General features: G+C 44.1%; 1 protein-coding gene across 1 annotated transcript in view; it reads left to right on the forward strand.

Moving 5' to 3' along the window:
- The first annotated feature begins 1022 nt into the window (after positions 1-1022).
- The window catches only part of RSPO3 (R-spondin 3), an 89032-nt gene continuing 70502 nt past the window's right edge, over positions 1023-19552 (forward strand). Inside the window, exon 1 of the mRNA XM_006139432.4 lies at positions 1023-1992. Coding sequence (XP_006139494.1) covers positions 1896-1992 — 97 coding nt within the window. The 5' untranslated portion in view covers positions 1023-1895. The remainder of the gene's footprint in view (positions 1993-19552) is intronic.

Raw genomic sequence — 19552 nt, forward strand, 5'->3', positions numbered from 1 at the left:
ATGATCCCAACCTATCTGATTGAAAGGCAAACGGGATGCAAACAGGCATGGTTAGAGGGGAATGATCGTATGTCTGCAAACGGAGAGTAACATGTTCTCCCATTGACTAAAGTTGCATCAAACCATACCTGTTCCATGGCTTCTGGTTTCTTTCTCAAGCTAGCAGTCCCAGCGCCTTAGCGCTGTGGTTCACGCTTTGAATGCCATGTGATACCAATCAGCTAACAGGCGATTTTTGACTCTGAAGGTTTGTGGCAAGGGACTCTTCTTCTTTTCCTAAGGGTGATTCTCTCGGACTTCGAAACCTCAAAACCATCATTTAAAAAAAAAAAAAGCCAGAGAGACTGGTGGCACTTAGACTGACGAATTTCTTAGAGTTAATCTTTAAAATGTCCTTGTTTTTGTTGAAACAAACTAGATCTCTTGAAATGAATAAGAAAGGCTCTTAAAGGGGTCACAACACAAACAACTGTATCCACACCCTCTCTCTCTCACTAGTTACCTTTCCTAACCCTAAAGACCTCTTCGTATCGAAGAGGGGAGAATTGCATGTGTGAGTCAAGTCCCTTCCTTAAAGGGTCTTCTGGGGGGGGGGGGGGAATCTAATCCAACGTAAACTGGATCGGATGGGAAGAGGAAGAGAATCACGATCACAATAGCTTGAAGTACAGTTCTCGGCTGCTTCGGTCCTGCTGCTTGGATGCTTTGTCACTAGGGTCGGTATCCTCCTGAAACTGACAAAGCAAGACGCTCCGTCTAGATGGGCAAGTGGCATCTCTAGTGCCCCTTCCCTCGCCCCCAGGTATCTTCCTTTTGGGGCATCTTCGGAGGCTCGCTCGGGGGAAGGAGGCAACACACAATGGCATTTCTAACCAGAGGGTGCTGGGCACAAGCCTCCCCCCCACACACACACCTCCACCCCTCACTCCTCCCCCAGCTCCCGCTGGCGCATCCCTCCCTCTCTCCCTAATCTCAGGCAGAGCAGCCAGGCGGCGATTGGAGGCTCCGCGCTAGGACTGCCCCGCGGCCTATTGGAGCCCGCTTTGCACACTCCATGTGGGCTTGAAAAATCCCACCGGGGGGGCGGGGTGAGGGGGGAGAGAGGGAGGCAGAGAGATCGCAGCCAGCCCACCAGTGCTGCCAGGAAGGAGGCTGCAAGCAGCGCGAATTCCCCTCCCGGTGCAGCGCAACCCAGAGACGCTGAAACCACTCAGGCTCCCTAGATCCTCCAAACCCAGGGAGCGCTGGGCAGCCCTCGCACCCCCCAGCCTGCTGCCGCTTGTTCTCCTGTGCGCTCGCCTTGCCCTGGACGATGCTTCGGGTGCAGACTCCGCGGGGAGAGCCCTAGGGGGACCCTTGCCTCCATCCGGCGAGATCGGAGAGGTTGATTCTCTCCCCACCCTACACACGCACACACACGCCCGAAAGTTGCTGGGTGCCCTGGGTCACTTCTGCTGCCCAGAACGTCGGCAGACTCCTGCATGAAGCGTGGGCGGCTCAGTGGCAGCCAGGAGAAACCGGGGGGCCGTACCTCCCCGGCGCAGGGAGGCTGTAGCCGAGGTGCTGAATGTGAGCGAAGCGAGCCTTCGCTGTAACGGAGTAGGAGTCGGTCCCCCCTCCCTTATCCCCCTTCAACGCCGCCCTCCCCCGAACCCTGCAACATGTTGCCTGCCATCTCCACGGCATGGACCCTCGCTGCTGCTTCAGGGCGCCTTCCCCTTGGTGACTCCCCTCTGAAATTGGCAGAAGACCGTTGTTCGGGCCATTTGGAAGTGCAATAGAGACGGGAGGACCTTGGATCTCGGGGGGAGAGCTCAGTGCAGGTATCGCTACTACGGTGTTACTCCCCACCCCTCCCCAAACACGAAGAAAAGGCGAACTCTCCCGGGGTTACTATGCAATTGCGACTGGTTTCTTGGTTCTTTATCACTTTGAACTTGATGGAATACATCCGGACCCAGCAAGCATCCCGGGTACGGCGACAGGGAAGAAGTAAGTGCGCGGAGATTTATACCTGCTAACTCTTAGTCTATCCTCTGCTATTCAGGTAGCCACCGGTGTCCCCACCCCTCGCTGTCCTGGCGAAAGAGAGAGCCAGGAACAGGAGTTAAACGCTGCGGAGACTTTTCTGTAGTTCTCAATAATCATTGCGATTTATAAGGCAGGAAAGGGGGGTGCTGTAAGGTTGGGGGGGTCTTCTTTATAACGGGAAAACACCCCCCCCCTCCCCCCGAGGAGCCTCCCTTACAACAGGTGACTCGGATTAGCCCAGAGTTAACGGCAGTTAACTTTCTGGAGCGATCGCCTTACCCCACCCCGGGCATCACTCAGGGATGAGGAAAAAAGGCATTTTTTTCTCCTCGGGTCTGGACTAACCAGGCTGCCTTTAGCATCTTTAGCATCACCCGCCCAGCGGGAGGGCGCTGATGCTGGGCTGCGGAGACGCGCCGGGGATTTGGGTCTCGGGCTTGTACGTAGGCACCTGGAGTTTGTACCTGACGGGCGTGAGGATAAGGCTGGGTCGCACCACTGAGAGGCCCCCGGCTGTAGCGTTAAACGCGCGATTGCGAAGCCCTTTGGCATTAAGAAGGTTGATTTCTGCTTTTTCCGAGCCCGCACCAAATCCAGCCTGAGGCGCACCTGAAGGGATTGGGGGGAGGAGAGGGGGAATTGGGAAAAGCCCCGGGAGAAACGCCGCTGAAGAGAGTAGGTGCGTACCGCGCTGGCACAGGATGGGCTGCAGTGCTGTGAGCCAGCAGCCGGGTTTCCAGCGTCGCGTTGTTTCCCAGTGTCCGGGTTTAAGCTGCGCTCTGCCTTTGGCGTGGCCAGAAAGGAGCAGGGTTCTCCGAGCTCAGCATCCAGACACGCGGCAGGAACCCCCCACAACCAGCACACTCCTTAGAAAACAGCTGTTTTTGGGGGGGAGGGGCTGTCCACATTTTGGGCGGTGGGTGGGGAAGATGCCCGTAGTTTTTTAGCTGTCTACCCCATAAAGGGGCTGAGATCTGATGCAGAACCGGTGGGAGCCTTTCGATTGACTGCGCAGAGCTTTGGATCAGGTGCCTGGTTAGCTCAGAGTCATCTCCCCTGAGATGGGGAAGGAGGGTGTCCCTGAAGAGAGCCAACTGGGCTAGAAAGGACCATCCTTCTCCATCGCTTCTGCCCCGGCATCCCCTGTAGAGCCAGCCCAGCTCTCTTCGGCCCTGCCTAGCCACGGCGTGAGAGACGGATTGTTTATTTCTGCCTCTTCTGACAGCTGATATGGGGAGGTGGGGGAAGTGTCCGAGCACAACGGCCGCCTATATTTGATCGAACCGCACCTGGGGTGGTTTCCTCGCTTTTACTCAACTTTCCCTTCTCCGCCTTGGCACGGCGGCTCCCTAAAACCTTTGATTCACCGAGAGTGTCGGGCTGGCGCCTGCCCAGTCCCCAAGCCGAGGGAGCAGAGCGAGCTAAGGAAAACAGTCCGGGTACCCGAGGTGTGCTCCTTGGCCAGTGCCGGGTCCGGGATCTGATAGCGCCCCACCCACTCCTGGATCTCCTAGCGGGCACCCTCCCAATAGGAGAGGCTGCCTGCCCTCCACAATCCCCAGACCGAAGCAGCCTCCCTCTGCCCCTCAAGCCAAGAGGGTGGAAGGAGAGCTCGGTCCAGGCGGGAGGAAGGGGGGCAGAGAATACACGGCTGGAGCTGCCCCGCCTGGGCCAGACCTTGGCTCTACCCCCCAGCAAGCTCCCATGGAAATCAGGACTAGCTCAGGGAAACCCTCGGGATCTGGCCTATCCTCAGCATCTAGCACACGGGCTGTGTCTACCCGAGCGCTGGCTCGGTGCGTTCCTGCCTCCTGTGTGGGTCACCCGCCTTGTGGCAGTGGGTGGGAGGCTGCGTGCATCGAGCTCCCTGAGCTACAGACGCTACCTGAGCCCATCGCCTGGCCTGGCAGGGGTGGGGCGGGCTCTGCTGATGAGCTTGGGGACCGCAGGCACCCGCTACACCTGTCTCCTTGCGTGAGAAATGCGGGGGGAGGAGAGTCCTGGGGGCGTCCCATAGAGGATCAGGCTCCTAGTTTTTTGGGGGAAAATGGGGAGGTTGAAGGGGGAGCAGCACCCATGGGCCGGGCTTTGCCTTTCTGTCTCTCTGCACCTTGCCTGCGTCTCCAGGCGCTTGCGCGGAGCTCAATGCCGTGGGAGGTGCGACCCCTTGTGTCCTCTGCGGAGACAGATCCTCTGCAGGTGTAGGCGTGAGCCTGGGAGCACGGAGCGTGGGGCCAGATCTCGGCTAGCGAACCGCAGGTTGCTGGCTCAAGGGCTCCGGCGCAGGGAGGCGGTAGCACCCACCGGCCAGATTGGTTCAAAGGCCCGATCCTGCTCCCATCGAAGGGTTGCCACTGATGAAAATGGGGGCGGGATGGATCCCTAAACGCTGGTCTTTAGAAAGCATAAAGGTGAGTGAAGCCATCAGGTGACTGGGAACAGCTGTTTAGATCCCATTCTGGAGAGTCATTTCTTACCCTTTGGATAAACTAATCAGGGACGCAGAGCCAGCATTTTCACACGTGAAAATTAACCTACTACATCTCTGCTTAGGCACCTGACTAGAAGAGGGCTTCTTTATAAAGCCCCTGAAGTGCCAATGGGATTTGAGGGTGCTCACTTTGGTTGAAAATTGGGCCATTGTCACTAGGTGCCCATTACAGATTTAGCAGCCTAACTTTAGGTAGGCATGTTTGAAAACGTTGTTTCTGGGGTTTAACTGACTGAACAGCACAAATGATTTTGTTTTAAAGCATTGGATTCATGTCTGTAATTTCTCATAGGTCTAAAATGCCATTGTTAAACTTGAGACATGCCAGAGAGCCCTTTAATATAGCATAACAAGACTCAATTACTGGAAGTTGCAGCTAAAAACATTCATACCAGAAAAAAGACATACATTTTTGATAGTGAAGGTAATAATCATTGAAAGAGGTTACCTCAGGGATTCTTATCCCCTTGATGTCTGGGCATCTCTCTGAAAGTTATGGTCTAGTGCCACAACCAGTTGTTGCTGGGTATAATAAAAGCGCTACTGGGTGAATTTATTCTGTACATGTTATGCAGGACATCTCACAGGATGATCAGAATAGTCTCTTCTAGCCTTAAGCCCTACGGTTTGACACTAGGGAATCTTTGAACTTGAAAGTTTTCAAGTGTGGACAGGGAAAACACCTATAAAATGAAGTTAGTCAATCCACGTAAGATTTGCTCTCTACCAGCAAAGGCAACCTAGATTAATGAGTGGGCTTCATGAATGGCCCTCCTTCAGCACAGTGAGATGCAAGGTTCTCAGAATCAAGACAATCTCCTGGGATAGGATAGTTTTGCTCATTGCTCTTGCATATCTAAACTTTGTGGGGCACACCGATTGAACCATAGCAGTGCTTCAACTGGATGCAGAAGGACTGCACAGCTCTCACAGTCAATGTTGTGTGCAATCAGCACACCCCTCACTTCACGGATCGTTGTTTTACGTGCATGTCATTTTAGTAATATCAGTAAAAAAAAAAAACCCTACACGCCCAGAAATCAGTGGAATCTGGCAATTCCACACCTGGGCAGTGTTAAACTCACAGGCCGCACATAGAACCTTGATGGGCTGCAGGTGGCCCACCACTGTTCGAAACATTGTCATCTGCTTTGCACTTCAGAGGAGCCTAATCTTTAAACCTGTTATTAGGAAAGCCCTTTCAAAATTCATTTTTTTAAAATAAAGGACAAAATACAGAATACTTACAAACTATCAATCTGTATGCATGTATTTTCTCCTTTATTAAATATCCAGACCACTTTATTAATTATATTTTAGATGTGCCCCTTTTAAAAACAGATTTCTGGGTAATTCAGAATATGTTGGGCTGGCGTCTCAGTGACATAAACTGGTGTAGTATCACTGATGGCAACCCAGCTATGCCGCTTTAGAAACAGCAAGAAGTTATGGCCGGGAAACTTGAACTTATTTTATTTAGTAGTACAAAGTTCTGTAAAGTATATTTACCAACACCAAAGCTTGAACCTGCATTCCTGGCCCAAGTATAACAGCCACTGAAATTAATAGAAAGCATTCAGGGTATTTCATGATCAAGTTAAATGCCCAGACCTGCATTTAAGAGGCCGGACCCCCATTGAAGTTAACAACAGAGTGTGGACAAGGGTCTGAGTCTTGATTCAGACATACAAGATACAATGGATAACAGTTCAAACAGAAGGTACAGTTAGTAAAATAATCTGTTGTTTTTATTCTGATAAGAACACTAATGATTAACAAATTAAGTTGTTTTTTCAGGCTCTGCAAGTGAGATTAACTAACTTGCTCAGAGTGTAGATAATAAAATAACATAATAAACAGAAGTTGAACAAAAAAGAACAGGATTAGGCAAAGTGGGTTATAAATTCAGTGATTGTTCCATAGACCCTACACATGGGACCAGGGATATTTGTTCTATGTATAAACCAAAGCTAATGATATTGTGAAGCACAACTGCCATGCAGGCATGGATTAGTGAGACATCCTTTCTGCTTCCTTTTTTTATTCACTGGTGTGATTGCATGTTCACAACAGCTAGTGATAATGTAGAACTGTAGACCTACTTCAGCCCACCATAGTAACCATTGTTAATTGAAGCATCAGTCCTGTAAACACTTATGCAAACACTTAACTTTAAGTACATGAGTAGTCCCACTGAAATTAATAGTGCTGCTTAAAGTAAATAAAACATATGCATTAAGGGTTGGCAGAAGCAGAGCATGGCAGCAGCTCTACACCAATAAGAAAACGGTGACACAGAAAAGAAGGACCATTTAAAACACTCCAGCATTTTGTTGCGTATCTGCATTATTAATACCCTCAGTAGCGGACACCATACATGAGAAAGTAAAATGTACATTTTCTGTTTTTGACAAGCAAAGCTACAGTTTCTGCAAAGAACAATGAAATTTAAAAATGCATCATTGTACATTGGAAGATTAATTTATTTGAATAGATATTTCCGTCCATCAAATATTGAAATACGTATGTTGTTAAAAATCCCAAATATATTGAGATTGTCAAAAATTTGACAGAACCTTCGCAACTGTAATATGCCACAGGTTCACTATGACATACGTATTGTCATCATAGATGCTACATGCTTATTAAAGAAAGAAAATAAAGGTTGTTACATCAATGTTTTTAAACAGCCGTTTGAAAGTAAACTGCCAGCAGACAAGCTGAATCCATCCTTGGATGGGATTACTGTATGTTATCCATTGTGCATTTTATTTTAAAGTATATTTTGTGTGCTCACCTGATGATGTTTTCTCCCTGTTGATTGTACGATTGTATTGGCAGAGTAATAATTTGCTGATGACAAGTCCATCTTTTTTTTTCCTTGTGAAAGTATATTCCACATATTTGGGAGTCAGATCCAGTTGAGGCAGACAACAAAATTCCCATTGTGTTCATTAGAAGCAAAAGCCAGTCCTCTGTGAAGGAACCATAGTCATGTTTCATCATACTTCCATAAATCACAGCCATCTTCAGCAATAGCCACATTTAAAATAATATAATGGATTTATTTCTTCCCCAATATTATAAGCAGGATTTCTTAGGCCTAGTTAATTTCTTGCTAAGCATATAATGTCATGCGTAACTACATTTAAAATGATGTAATTTTAAATGTAGTTACGCATGACATTATATGCAATCATAGTGTCAACATTTCCATACCTGATGTAGTTATAAATTAGGTTTTTTAAGGTGCTGAGGTAATCACTTGCCATAGATTACAATTAAACTAAAACATATTCTTGATGTTCCTAACACAAGATTGTGTAACGAGATTTTTTAAAAGCCTTTTATCTTGCATCTCAAATGTATTAAATATCTTTTTACAATAGTTTTAGAGTATGAACGCCATGGAAAAAATCACATTGACTTCAGTGTAGCAAGACTAAGACATTAGTCTTCAGTACCTCAAGGGAGGATTTTGAGTTTAGGATAAATCCTGTGTTTAGGTATTTGCAGTTTCCCAAGCCTTATGCAGGAGTTATCCATGTAGGGGACCCTGAGGCTCTGTCATTTTTGTTTCTATGCTTTGTAGTACGTCTGGTAAGGTAAACCTGCTTATGAATAAAAAATAAAGATTTTACCACTTTACCTCTTTAGCCAATTGTACCAACTCATCCATTGTCATTCCACTGATATCAATTGATTTAATTCAGGGATGAGTTTGTCCCTTTAAAACTGTTATTAGTGTGCCAGATCCTGAAGGGCTTAGTCAATTTGCATTGACTAACTTCTTACTCTGGCAAAATTCTAACTGAAGTGGAAGTTTTGCCCAATAAAATGAGAGTAAAGACATCAAGATCTGGCTTATTCATTATCTATTGTTTAGTATGTTTGGACCCTTTTTTCTCTGAAAAATACAAACATACTTCTCATTTCACAATAGCCATTCACCAACATTATTGGGGTGTCCGCATTTTAGTTTTTAACGTATTAGGACCAATGGCTACAGGAAATCTCATCTGGTAATATCCAGAGTTCTCATAAGAACTTTTTCCCCCTAAACAAAATGTCAGTAACTGGCTTTATCTTGGCCTCAAAATAAAATATAAAAATGCAATAGCCTGGTTACATATATCAAATAACTAATAAAAATGTTTCTCGTTTGTAATTTTGGCATCAGAGCAAGGCAGCATCATTTTGCCATCTTTGTACCCAAATTATTCATAACAAAATGCTCTTATCAGATAACAGGAGGCAGCTGAAACCATACACAGCTATATTAAAGTCTGTCTGCCTGCTGTTACCACAGGGAATGCCTCAGAAACAAATTATTCTGAAGAAATTCCACCATGTAAAACACAGCCCAGTTTTCCAAGAAATGCTAAAGTAATGCTTTGTAGATAATTTCAAGAGTTGGACTTCTGGCAAGGGGAAAATATTTCATACCAGGCATTGAAAATAATTAATTATTAGACACTTTGAGGAACTAGAATATCCCAGCAGGATTTATTTAAGATTGCTTTAACAACATTTTTGTAACAAATAGTAATTAGAGATATACATAGTGTTATTGTTTTTTTTTTTTTTTTTAAAAAAAGAGAAACGTCATTGTATGCTATGACAAACTGGTTAACATATATTTTTAGTTGGTGTGTTTCATGTGTGTGATTAAAAATAAAACACATTGAATGAAGGAGCCACATCATTTAAACCCCTCAGTCATGCAGAATAATATCAGTACTAAAGAGACTGAGAACGAAGCACCAATGAGGCTAATCAGAATTTTTCTGTTGACTTTGATTGACTGAACCCCTCCTGGTCTCCATAGTAGCATTATGTTCTGTTGGTATTTTACAGACTCATTGAACAAAATAATAGTATATATTTATATTAAAAAAATGAAAGTAAAACCCTGAACAATGTGTCTATACTAAGTAGCATTCACAGAGAGCTATAAAAGCCACCTTTCTACCACCCAGCCTCACCCTATAGTTTGTCACCATTACTCATTGCCATGATTTATATTTAGACTTGAAATATCTTTTAGACAGGAGCCATGGCGTTTGTCATATTTCATGCGTGCATTGCAGATTTTTGGACGTTAAAATAAAATAGCTCATAGGTTTGGTCTAGGAAAGTGACCGGTGAATCTCTTTGGTCTATAAATTGGGCTGGAAATCTCATGAATACAGATTCATGTGATTTCCATAGCTTCTTAGCATATGACAGGTTAGAAACACCTAGTGAACAGATCTCTCTAGGGAGTGTATACTAGTGACTTATGAAAGCTGTAGTAATTTTCCACTGAGGCAGCTACAGAGGACAAGAATTGCTGGGTGACTGTGTGACAAACACAAGGTAGGATCTTTGAGAATAGTCATATAGGTAGAAAATATTTTTAATGACAGTCTTCTAAGCCAACCCTGCAAAATCAGGGCCTGTTTTAAGTGTCTAGCTGTCCCTGGATAAAAAGACAAATTGGAGATGTAGGAGTAACCATCTGGTATTAGAATACTTGTAGTATATCTCTTGACGGTCACATACTAATATTAACACAAAACAAAACAGCTAAAACACGACATATTAATATGTTCATAAAGTTTATGTGTGTTACCGGCACACACAGGCATCCCACCACAACTGAAGCGAGTTTACTTTAACAGCAACATTTTTGATTCATACTAGTTCAGCCAGACAGAGGGAGGAAAGTCAGCCCATTTCTGCACAGTGTGCCTCCCACACACGCACTCGACTGCATTATTGCATTGCTTGTTCACTGAGGTTACAAAGATCAGTTCTGGCAAGCAGTTCCTAAACTTTTTCTGGGTTATTGAAGAAAGGAGGTATACTTATTTATTTGTGTATTATATTGCTGAATAGAGCATTATTCTACATACTCAATATAGAACTAAATGAGGCCAGAGGATATTCATTTAACCTGAGAGTTGGAGGGAAATATTTCTATCTGCATTTGCTAAATGGTGACATCACTAGATCAGCATGATGATTGAAATAAATATTACTATGATAATAGCACCTAGAGGCCACAACTGAGATTGTCCTCCTTTGTGCTAAGTGCTGCACATGCACAAATTAAGAGTTAGTCCTACCTGGAAGAATTTACAATCTAAATTCTAAGCAACACTCACAAAGGATGGGAAGGGAAACAAAGGCTTTTTCTGGAAACAACTGTTTACAATTTGAAATGATTTGTCTTTGCCATTAGTTGGGCCAGTTTTGTGTTCATGTTCCATGAACGTTCTCACAAACTAGCTTTGCTGTTATTGCCATTCGTGAAAAATGAATTTTAAGCTCAGATGCTGCAGTATAATAAGAAGTGAATATAGAATTCGATGATGTTAAATTTGTAATTCATGCTGTGCCACTGCCAAATATATGAGAGACCTGGGGCCCTAGTTAGATACGTTACATAAGTCACCCATTTAGGGAACTAAAACAGTATCACTGTGGGGTGGGTAAGTAACCAGTATGATGCACTGTTTAAATATTTGCAGCAAACCATTCATGAAGAATTTGTAGGCCAGAGACGATTTGCTGAAGAACGTGACAAACATTAAGCAAATTGCTACCTATTCCTCAACAATTCAAGAACAGAAAACAGGATAAACTGCCCATTCTGAATCATACATCAACTTCAATCATACATTCAATACACTATATAATGCTGCTCTCTCTGTAAGAGTGACATGCTTCTTTCAATCATATTATTCACTCAGGAATAGGGTACAATACTGCTCATTTCCCAGTGAAATAAATGGAATTTGAGAGCATTTGGCCCCTCATCGAATTGGCCTCCATGTTATACTTCCACTTCAGTTTATCATAAAGAAGTGTTCCTGTACATTTGTTTGTAAGTATTGGATATCTCCAAAAAAGATACATTGTAACATAACAGAAAGGATGGTCTAGGATCTCAACCAATAATGAAATAGAGACTCAAATTCAATTTGAGTATATCACAGTTGTGTGATTGCTTAAAGGGTCAGATTGTGTCTGATCTCTTCACAGATGCAAAAGGAAGGAATGAGATCTCGGTGATTCTCCCTTCTTTTATCTCTGCCCTAGACAGGGATTGGGCACACAGATGAGCACAAAGGTGGCTAGAGCTTTAGATTTGCATAAGGGAAATGATAGTTCTGTGTCAACATTGTTGGCTGGCCCTAGTGGGAGGCATATGCCACACCCTGTCAAAATGTGATGCAAAGACAACACACCTCTTCCTGAAGCACAGTTCTTGCCTTGGTTCCCAGTGGAGCAGGGCCACTCACACCAGCCTCAACATAAGCCACAACAGAATATTAAATAGAGTATTAATTCAGGAGATCAGTCTGATAGTCCATACTCTTCCATTATGTGCTTCATTTATGTCAAAGAGGCAGCTAATGAAATATAGAACCAGCACCAAAGACCACAGCAAATCATGAATGTCCACAGTCCATTTACAAGCCATCAGTAAGTTATTGTAAGGGAGGCTGCAAGCCTACCTCGATGAGCCTGCCATGCTAATCTTCTAGTTGTCTGAAGTTGCTTTCTAAGATGAACAATTTACTATTTCCTGCCTGTTTTAGCACCATTTCCTAGTATGTATTATGCTGTTTATCTGGGAGATACTGAGGTTGGCCTTTTCCATGGAGAAGAGGTTGGCCATAGAAATTGCAGAATTGCCATTGGGGAGGAGAGCTTATAAAGAATGAATTCTCTCAGCCCATACCCAATGACATCAAATTCTCTGAGTTACCTGTCACTTTCAACACAGTCGCACAATGGAATTTCTATGGTTGGAACAACTCCTCTGAAGGGCCAGTCAAAAGACCTCTTTTTAGTCAGGATCATATGTAAAAATAAAACAACCTTTATATTGGAACCTCTGCCCCACCAGTTATGGCGAGTCCTAGTGGGACTTCTACTTCCCCTCTGATTGCACCAAGTTGAGTCAGCACCAAAAGGTGCACATTTTGTGGTGCCCTGACTCATTCAGCATGCACTGGCTTTCACTGTGGAAAATATAGAGTCCATGGTAAAATGTTTGCCATGGTCCTGAAGATGTGCTCATTTTGAAAAGGAGGAAGATAATGTTACTACCTCCCATGCTTTGGATGATCAGAGGAGGGGGTTAATGTTGTTATGCTAAGGAAGCAGAGGCTGCATTTTCATCAGTGATATCTATATCTGTTGTGAATAGTAATTATGGCATGTGTGTATTGCTGAAGGAGAACAGGAGCCTTAAAATGTATGTGCTAGCATCCTAATTGCAAATCAGAAAGAGAACCCCATTTTTCATTAAATAATCTTCATTAATATGGCAAGATCATTCTGGACATGTACCCAGGCCTGCCAACAGTTGTGGGAGAATTGCCCCAGGGCCCAGCAATTCTAAAGGGCCTGGAGCCAAGGGTGCCATTAATTGGCCATTAATTGGAGCTTGGGGAGGGGGCAGTAGCCCCTCCTCTTGAGTTAGAACCCCTGGATTTCATACTCAAGGTCTTAAAGCTGCATGCCCTGGCTCCAGGGGCAGTTCTTAAATGCAACAGAGTTTGAGCTGCTTGCAGCTTTGCATTTGGTGCAGGGAGTTTGTTATAAAGAGGAAGATGGTGATTAAGAATAACAAAAGGCTGGACATTCAAAAAATTGAAGAATCGTTAGATCATCATGAAAACATTGCCAAATATGCCACTTAAAAGATAGGGGCGGGGGAAACAGTAGGAATGAGTGTTGTGCTGCTGGGATTTGCATTTTGATTACTGTGTTAAACTTTATAAATATTATTGAAAAAGGGGTGAACAGAGACTAACTCAAAGCTGACTGCAAAGAGCTAAAAAGAGATTTCACAAAACTGGGTGATTGGGCAACACAAGGGCAGATGAAATTCAGTGTTGGTAAGTGCAAAGTAATGCACATGGGAAAATATAATTCTAACTATACATACAAAATAGCTGTTACTACTCAAGAAAAAGATCATGGAATCATTGTGGATAGTTCCCTGAAAACATCTGTTCAATGTGCAGTGGCAATCTAAAAACTAAAACAGCTAACAGAATATTGGGAATAATTGGGAAAGGAAAAGACAATAAGACTAAATATCATATTGCCTCTACATAAAGTCATTGTATGCCCACATCTTGAATACTGTATGCAGATCTGGTCATCCCCATCTGAAAAAAAAGATATATTGTATTTGGAGGTACAGAAAGGGCAACAGAAATGATTAGGGGTAAGGAACAGCTTCCATATGAGAAGAGATTAACAAGACTGGGATATTTTTGAGCTTGGAAAAGAAATGACTCAAGTGTGGGGGATATGTTAGATGTCTAGAAAATCATGAATGGTGTAGAAAAATAGAATAAGGAAATGAAATTCATCCCTTCACTAGCATAACACAAGAAGCTGACCTAACTACATTTATAGCCAGCAGATTTAAAACAAAATAAATTATTTTTTTCAACAATCAACTCTGTGCCAGTAGATGGTGGAAAAGCCCAAACTGTAATAGGGTTCCAATAAGAACAAAATCAGTTTATGGAGTATAGGCCCATCAATGGCTACTTGTCAGAATGGCAGAATGTGCAGGTGTCCCTAGCTTCGTTTGCCAGAAGCTGGGAATGGGTGACAGGGGGTGGATCATGATGATTGCCTCTCCTGTTTATTCTTTCTGAAGCACCTGACATTGGCTGCTGTTGGAAAACACTGGGCTAGAAAGAATTTTGGTCTGACCTAGAATTTTGGTCTGACTCCGGTGGACGACTGGGTTGGGCTACCTGGGCCATTACCAGGCCTTGAGCTGAGGCCTAGACCACGCCAGCTGCAGCTGGAACAGGACCCTGAGACACATCAACAGGTGCTGCCGCTGGTACCCACCCGCCAATCCGGACCCCCTGAGTGTCTGCAGGGCCCAGCCAAGTGGGCCGGACTGCCTGGACCAGTAGCAGACATGGACCCCAAACCCATGAACACGCTGCCACTGTCACCGACCTTACCCAATGCCAATGAGCGACCTCTAAGCCAGGTAGAGGAACTGGAAAGTAGGGGGAACTGGAAAGTGGCCCAGGGACAGCCGACCTTGGGACGGCTGAGGAGATGGAGGTTGGTTGAGCAGCGCGCTATGGGTGGGAGCCCTGCCTATCGAGTCGCATCTATACGGCCACTACTAGGGCCCTGGGCTGGGACGCTGTGGAGTAGGGAGGGCCCACGTCCCCCCCCGCCACTCCTTTCCTTGGGTGGCAGATTGCCTCTGTGGGGCAAACTCCCTGCGCTTGTCGGCTCTGCTAGTGAGGATTCCTGACCCTTGGTGCTGCCTGCAAACTGGCCTGCACCACTGAACTTTCCTCTTGTTTGACTTGTTGTTTATTGCTTTGCCCTGACCCAGGGCCGGGGCTCATGAACTGCTGTGCAGCCTACCAGACAACTATTTAACTGTTAGTTACCTCCCGGCCCTGAACCGGGGAGGGTCCCTAGACTCATTAATTGGCCGACCGTCAGGCTCTTAAGGCTCCTGACTGGGGAGTACCGGGAGTCAGTGTGGCCCCCACTGACTCGAACTACTACACCTTGTATGGCCATTCTGATATTCTTATATAGAGCTGACATGTATCTGCCCCCTTGCTGCAACTCCTAGTCCGCTTCTAGAGATGAGATGGAGTCCTGACAGGGTCTGTCTCTCTCCACAGTTAGTAACAAAGTAAGAATATACATTCAAATTTTAAGACTAACCAGTGTCCCTTAAATGACTTGCCACAAGATGTCAGAATATGTTAGTATTAGAGCTGGGAGGGTCTAATATTCATTTAAATTTCTTTCCTTTATATAGGAATTAGATACAGTGCTCATGTCAGCTAGCTGCTAAGTTGTCTTCCAGCAAAAGTAGAATTTTTCATTACCTTGGTAACCCCTGGATAGAGATGATGCATGTGTGGGGGAGGGTGGATGGGGTTGGTTCCCCCCCATCCCATTTGGTGCTTGGCTTACACTGAGCATGCTCAGTAACATTGCTGAAGCTTCTGTCCTCAGTCCAACCCCCTCCCCCGCACTTACTTTCACCCCCATCACAGCATGCACAGGTCACCCCCCCCAAAATCTGAAATGGTACCCCTACTTGGAGCTCCGAGCTGCTGTGACCACTACTGTGGCAGGAGCAGTGGCTGGAGCCCTGGGCCCTTTGCAATCACCACGGGAACACTCCACCAACTCTGAGGACCGTCGCACCACATCTGGTCATTCCGTTGCAGTTCATTGTGGGTTTGGTCCAACTCTAGTCAATGAGACTCTATTGACTATAGGAACTGGGTCAGGATGAATTACTTCACAAAAAGAGCCTGATGCTGTTCTCAGATACATTTGAGTACAGAAGCAAGGTGCTCCAATGAAATGCATGGAGCTATACCAGTATAAAAAAATCCTGCATGAGATAAGTGTCCCGTCCAAGTTTTCATACATGCACCCTCATAAATTAACAAGCATGATCATTGCTGGGAAGAAGTGGCAAAAAGAACAGCAATGCGTGCAATCTGCATTTCCTGTACAAAAGGTGCCAGCAATTAAAGGGAGGGAAGGTATCCAGAATTACCAGGCATTTGTAAATAAGACATCTGCAAGTTGTCATTAGAAAGGGTGGAAGCAACACTTGTGCTGCTTTCCGCCTGCTTTAATTTCTCACCCTGCCCACACTGCATAGTGTTGATGACTATAGCAAGCTCTTACTCTCTCATACTTTGTCACCTTCCTGGTCCTAATTAACATACAGCCTTTCCCCTACCCCCTACTAATTTGCATGTGTTGAATTTGGTGTCTGTTTCAGAAAGAACTGGTGTTCCCAGAGTGAGAAAAGTCCTTTGGGATCTCCAACTAGCCAACTGTATAAAGTTGCCCATTTGTATGTCTGTAGAATGAGGCTGGCTATGGGTCACGGTGCAACCGGTAAACGTACCAGACAGGAGAAGTGGGTAGGCAGGAAAGGAGGGTGAAGTCAGCAATAATAACATCACACAGTTACACAGGCTAAAAGCTAATGTGTTCCTTTTAACTTTGTATATCATTTTAAAAATTCCCCATCAAGTCACCATGTTTCCTTAAATACCCATTATCTCCCTCCACCCAGAACGAGTGATCCTAAGTTCACTGCCAATTATTTTCTATTAACTAACACCATTGGTGCCCTTCCCTCTAAGGTATTGTCCCCTCATGCACCTCCACATCACTGTGCCCAGAGGTGTGCCCAAAAGGGACCACTGAGACAGAGATCACTGTCTCTGTTGCTGTCAGGTGCAGCAAGGTAGAAAGTCCATTGATTAACTATGGCGTACACAGAGCCGTGAACGTTGTCTCTGGGGAGTGCCCACTGCATAACCACTCCAAGCTCTCACACCTTCCCCAGCCAGTGCCATAGAACACCTGCAGGCCCAGACCTGCTGGGTCACCTTTTTTTCCATGCTTTGTGCACATCTCCATTATCATGATTCCAACCGAATAACATCCACCAAAGAAAAAAGCTGCCTCCCTTTCTTGGCCTATGGAGCATTAAAATATAAGAGCATGTGAATTTAGTGGAGAAATGTGTTAGTTTGAAGTCACTGAAATTAAAACCCTCTAATGCCCAGCAGGAAGTAAGTGCTGTATTCCATAGACTGGCTTGTGTTCCTCCACTTGGTAGATTGTACTGATATGGGGTAGTTGACACTCCACACCGCTTCAGTCCTTGGCCACTTGATGAGCAAGAGCAATTTTTCTCTGAGAAATTCTCAGAGCAATTTTTATAGTGTAGAGACATGTGCAAACAAATATCAGATGACAGCAATCTGAAGTCAAAACCAACCAGGGCTGGATTTAAATTGGTGATTTATTGGTAAAAGTCATCAGCTCCTATTACTTATTCACTGAGACATCTGGTTCTTTGGCTTCCAACCGTTATAGGGACTATTTTTGTTCCTGTTGACGTTAACAGGAGTTTTGTCACTGGCTACAGTGGGAGCTGGGGAAGCCTTTAGTTTTCCAACTTTCTGTCCATGTAGAGCTGATGTACATCCAGGTTTCCATGAGTGTCTGTGGTTCCTCTATTAAAATAGGCTAGACATTAACAATTGTCTGGACTCATACCTTCAGATATAAATACTGTAGTTCTGATTCTGCTCTCATTTACACCAGTCTTTATGGCGTCAGTGGAGTTATTCTTGATTTACATTAGAGAACAGAACTAAGTCCAATATTACTTATGCCTGGTCATTGCTGCAGAATCCTGTAAGCATTCATGTCACTCCAGCATATATATGGATATATGGGGGCTGTCTGGGTGCTTTTAAGTTATTCAGCTTTGATCTGATTTCAGAATTTTCAAATTCTAATATCGAAATAAGAAATAAAAAGAAGAAATAGGAGGGGGAGATGAAAAAGAAGGGAGCCAGCTGCCAGGTAAATTACCATTTTCACCAGTTCATGAGAATCTCTTATTTAATGCACTTTATTTGCTTCTTCCATAAATATATTTCCCATGATGTAAATGAATAGCCTGCAAGCACAGTAAAGTTAACATAGAAGAATAAATCTTAACTACCTAATGTCAGGTCAGAAATATAAATCTTATCTAATATGCCAGGTCAGAAAGGAAGAATACGTACAGCTGAAAATAGCAAATACTTTCCAGTACAGAGTACTAACCTTTTTTCCTCTAAAAAATGTGCTGCTACTAATAAGACGAGTTGAACAGTCTCCTTTTAGAACCTCCAAAAGAAAAATAAACACACAGAACAGAGTTAATTTATAAAATGCTCCAACGTTTATCTTGGCAGTACACTTTCAGGCAGCAAGATTTCTCTCTCACACATGCACACGCATGCACGCACACACATTCACATACACTTCTTATAATAAGGGCAAGTCCTACAAATGGTAGATATTAGAGCAGGGCTCTTCTCTGCTTTGAGTTAACAGGACAAATCCCAAGATCCTTATTTAAGCAAAACTCCCAGTTTGAAACTAATGAAAATTTTACCAGAGCAAGGCCCTGGTTCTGCAAATACTTTGGAGGGAGTGATCCAATATCCACGGTAGTCTTTGTATGGACTTCAGTAGGCTTTTGTGTAACTCACCATAATCCCAATGACTCTGAGACTCTTCCTGGGAATAAAAACAACGAATAGTTCTGTAGCACCTTAAGCCTGGTCTACACTAGGACTTTTTTTTCGAAATAACCCCCCACCCCAAAGTTGAATTTATAAGTGGAACGTCCACAATACCAAGCCTGTTATTTCGAAATAATGAGCTGTGGAATTCAAAATCTGTACTCCTGCTTTTCATCAGGAGTAATGCTAATTCCAAAATAGTTGTTTCAAAATAATGGTAGTATGGATGCTCCAGTACCACTATTTCAAAATAACTACTGCCCAGTAATTCGAACTAATTACTTCCCAATACTTCCTGGGGCTCCTACGTCCGAGGTAGCACATCACATTAATGGACTAATTGCCTCGGACTAATTTCAAGGCTTCCCTGTGGTGTGGACATGCTACTTTGAATTTGTTAAATCTGGAGTTATTAAATAGAATTTAGTCATTTTGAAATAGTTTCCTAGTTTAGACATGGCCTTAGATTAGAAACTTTGCTATCAAAAATATATATATAGTATCATGAGCTTTCATGGGCAAAACCCACTTCCTCAAACGAGCAGAGTGGAGAAAGTAGGTTTTGCCCATGAAAGCTCATGATCCTATACATATATATTTGTTAGTCTCTAAAGCCCTAGTCTACACTAGGACTTTATTTTGAAATAACCCCCCTTTGGTTGAATTTATAAGTGTAGCTTCCACACCAGTAAGTCCATTATTTCGAAATAACAGGCCGCTTAATTTGAAATCTGTACTCTGGCTTTTCATCAGAAATAATGCTAATTTCAAAATAGTTATTTCAAAATAACGGTAGTGTAGATGCTCCAGTACTGCTATTTCAGAATAATTACCCCTCACAATAATTCGAACTAATTACTCCTCAGTAGGGTTGCCAGATGGTTTCAACAAACATACCAGA

The sequence above is a fragment of the Pelodiscus sinensis genome, chromosome 3, assembly GCF_049634645.1.
Source record: "Pelodiscus sinensis isolate JC-2024 chromosome 3, ASM4963464v1, whole genome shotgun sequence".
Taxonomy (NCBI): Eukaryota; Metazoa; Chordata; order Testudines; family Trionychidae; genus Pelodiscus; species Pelodiscus sinensis.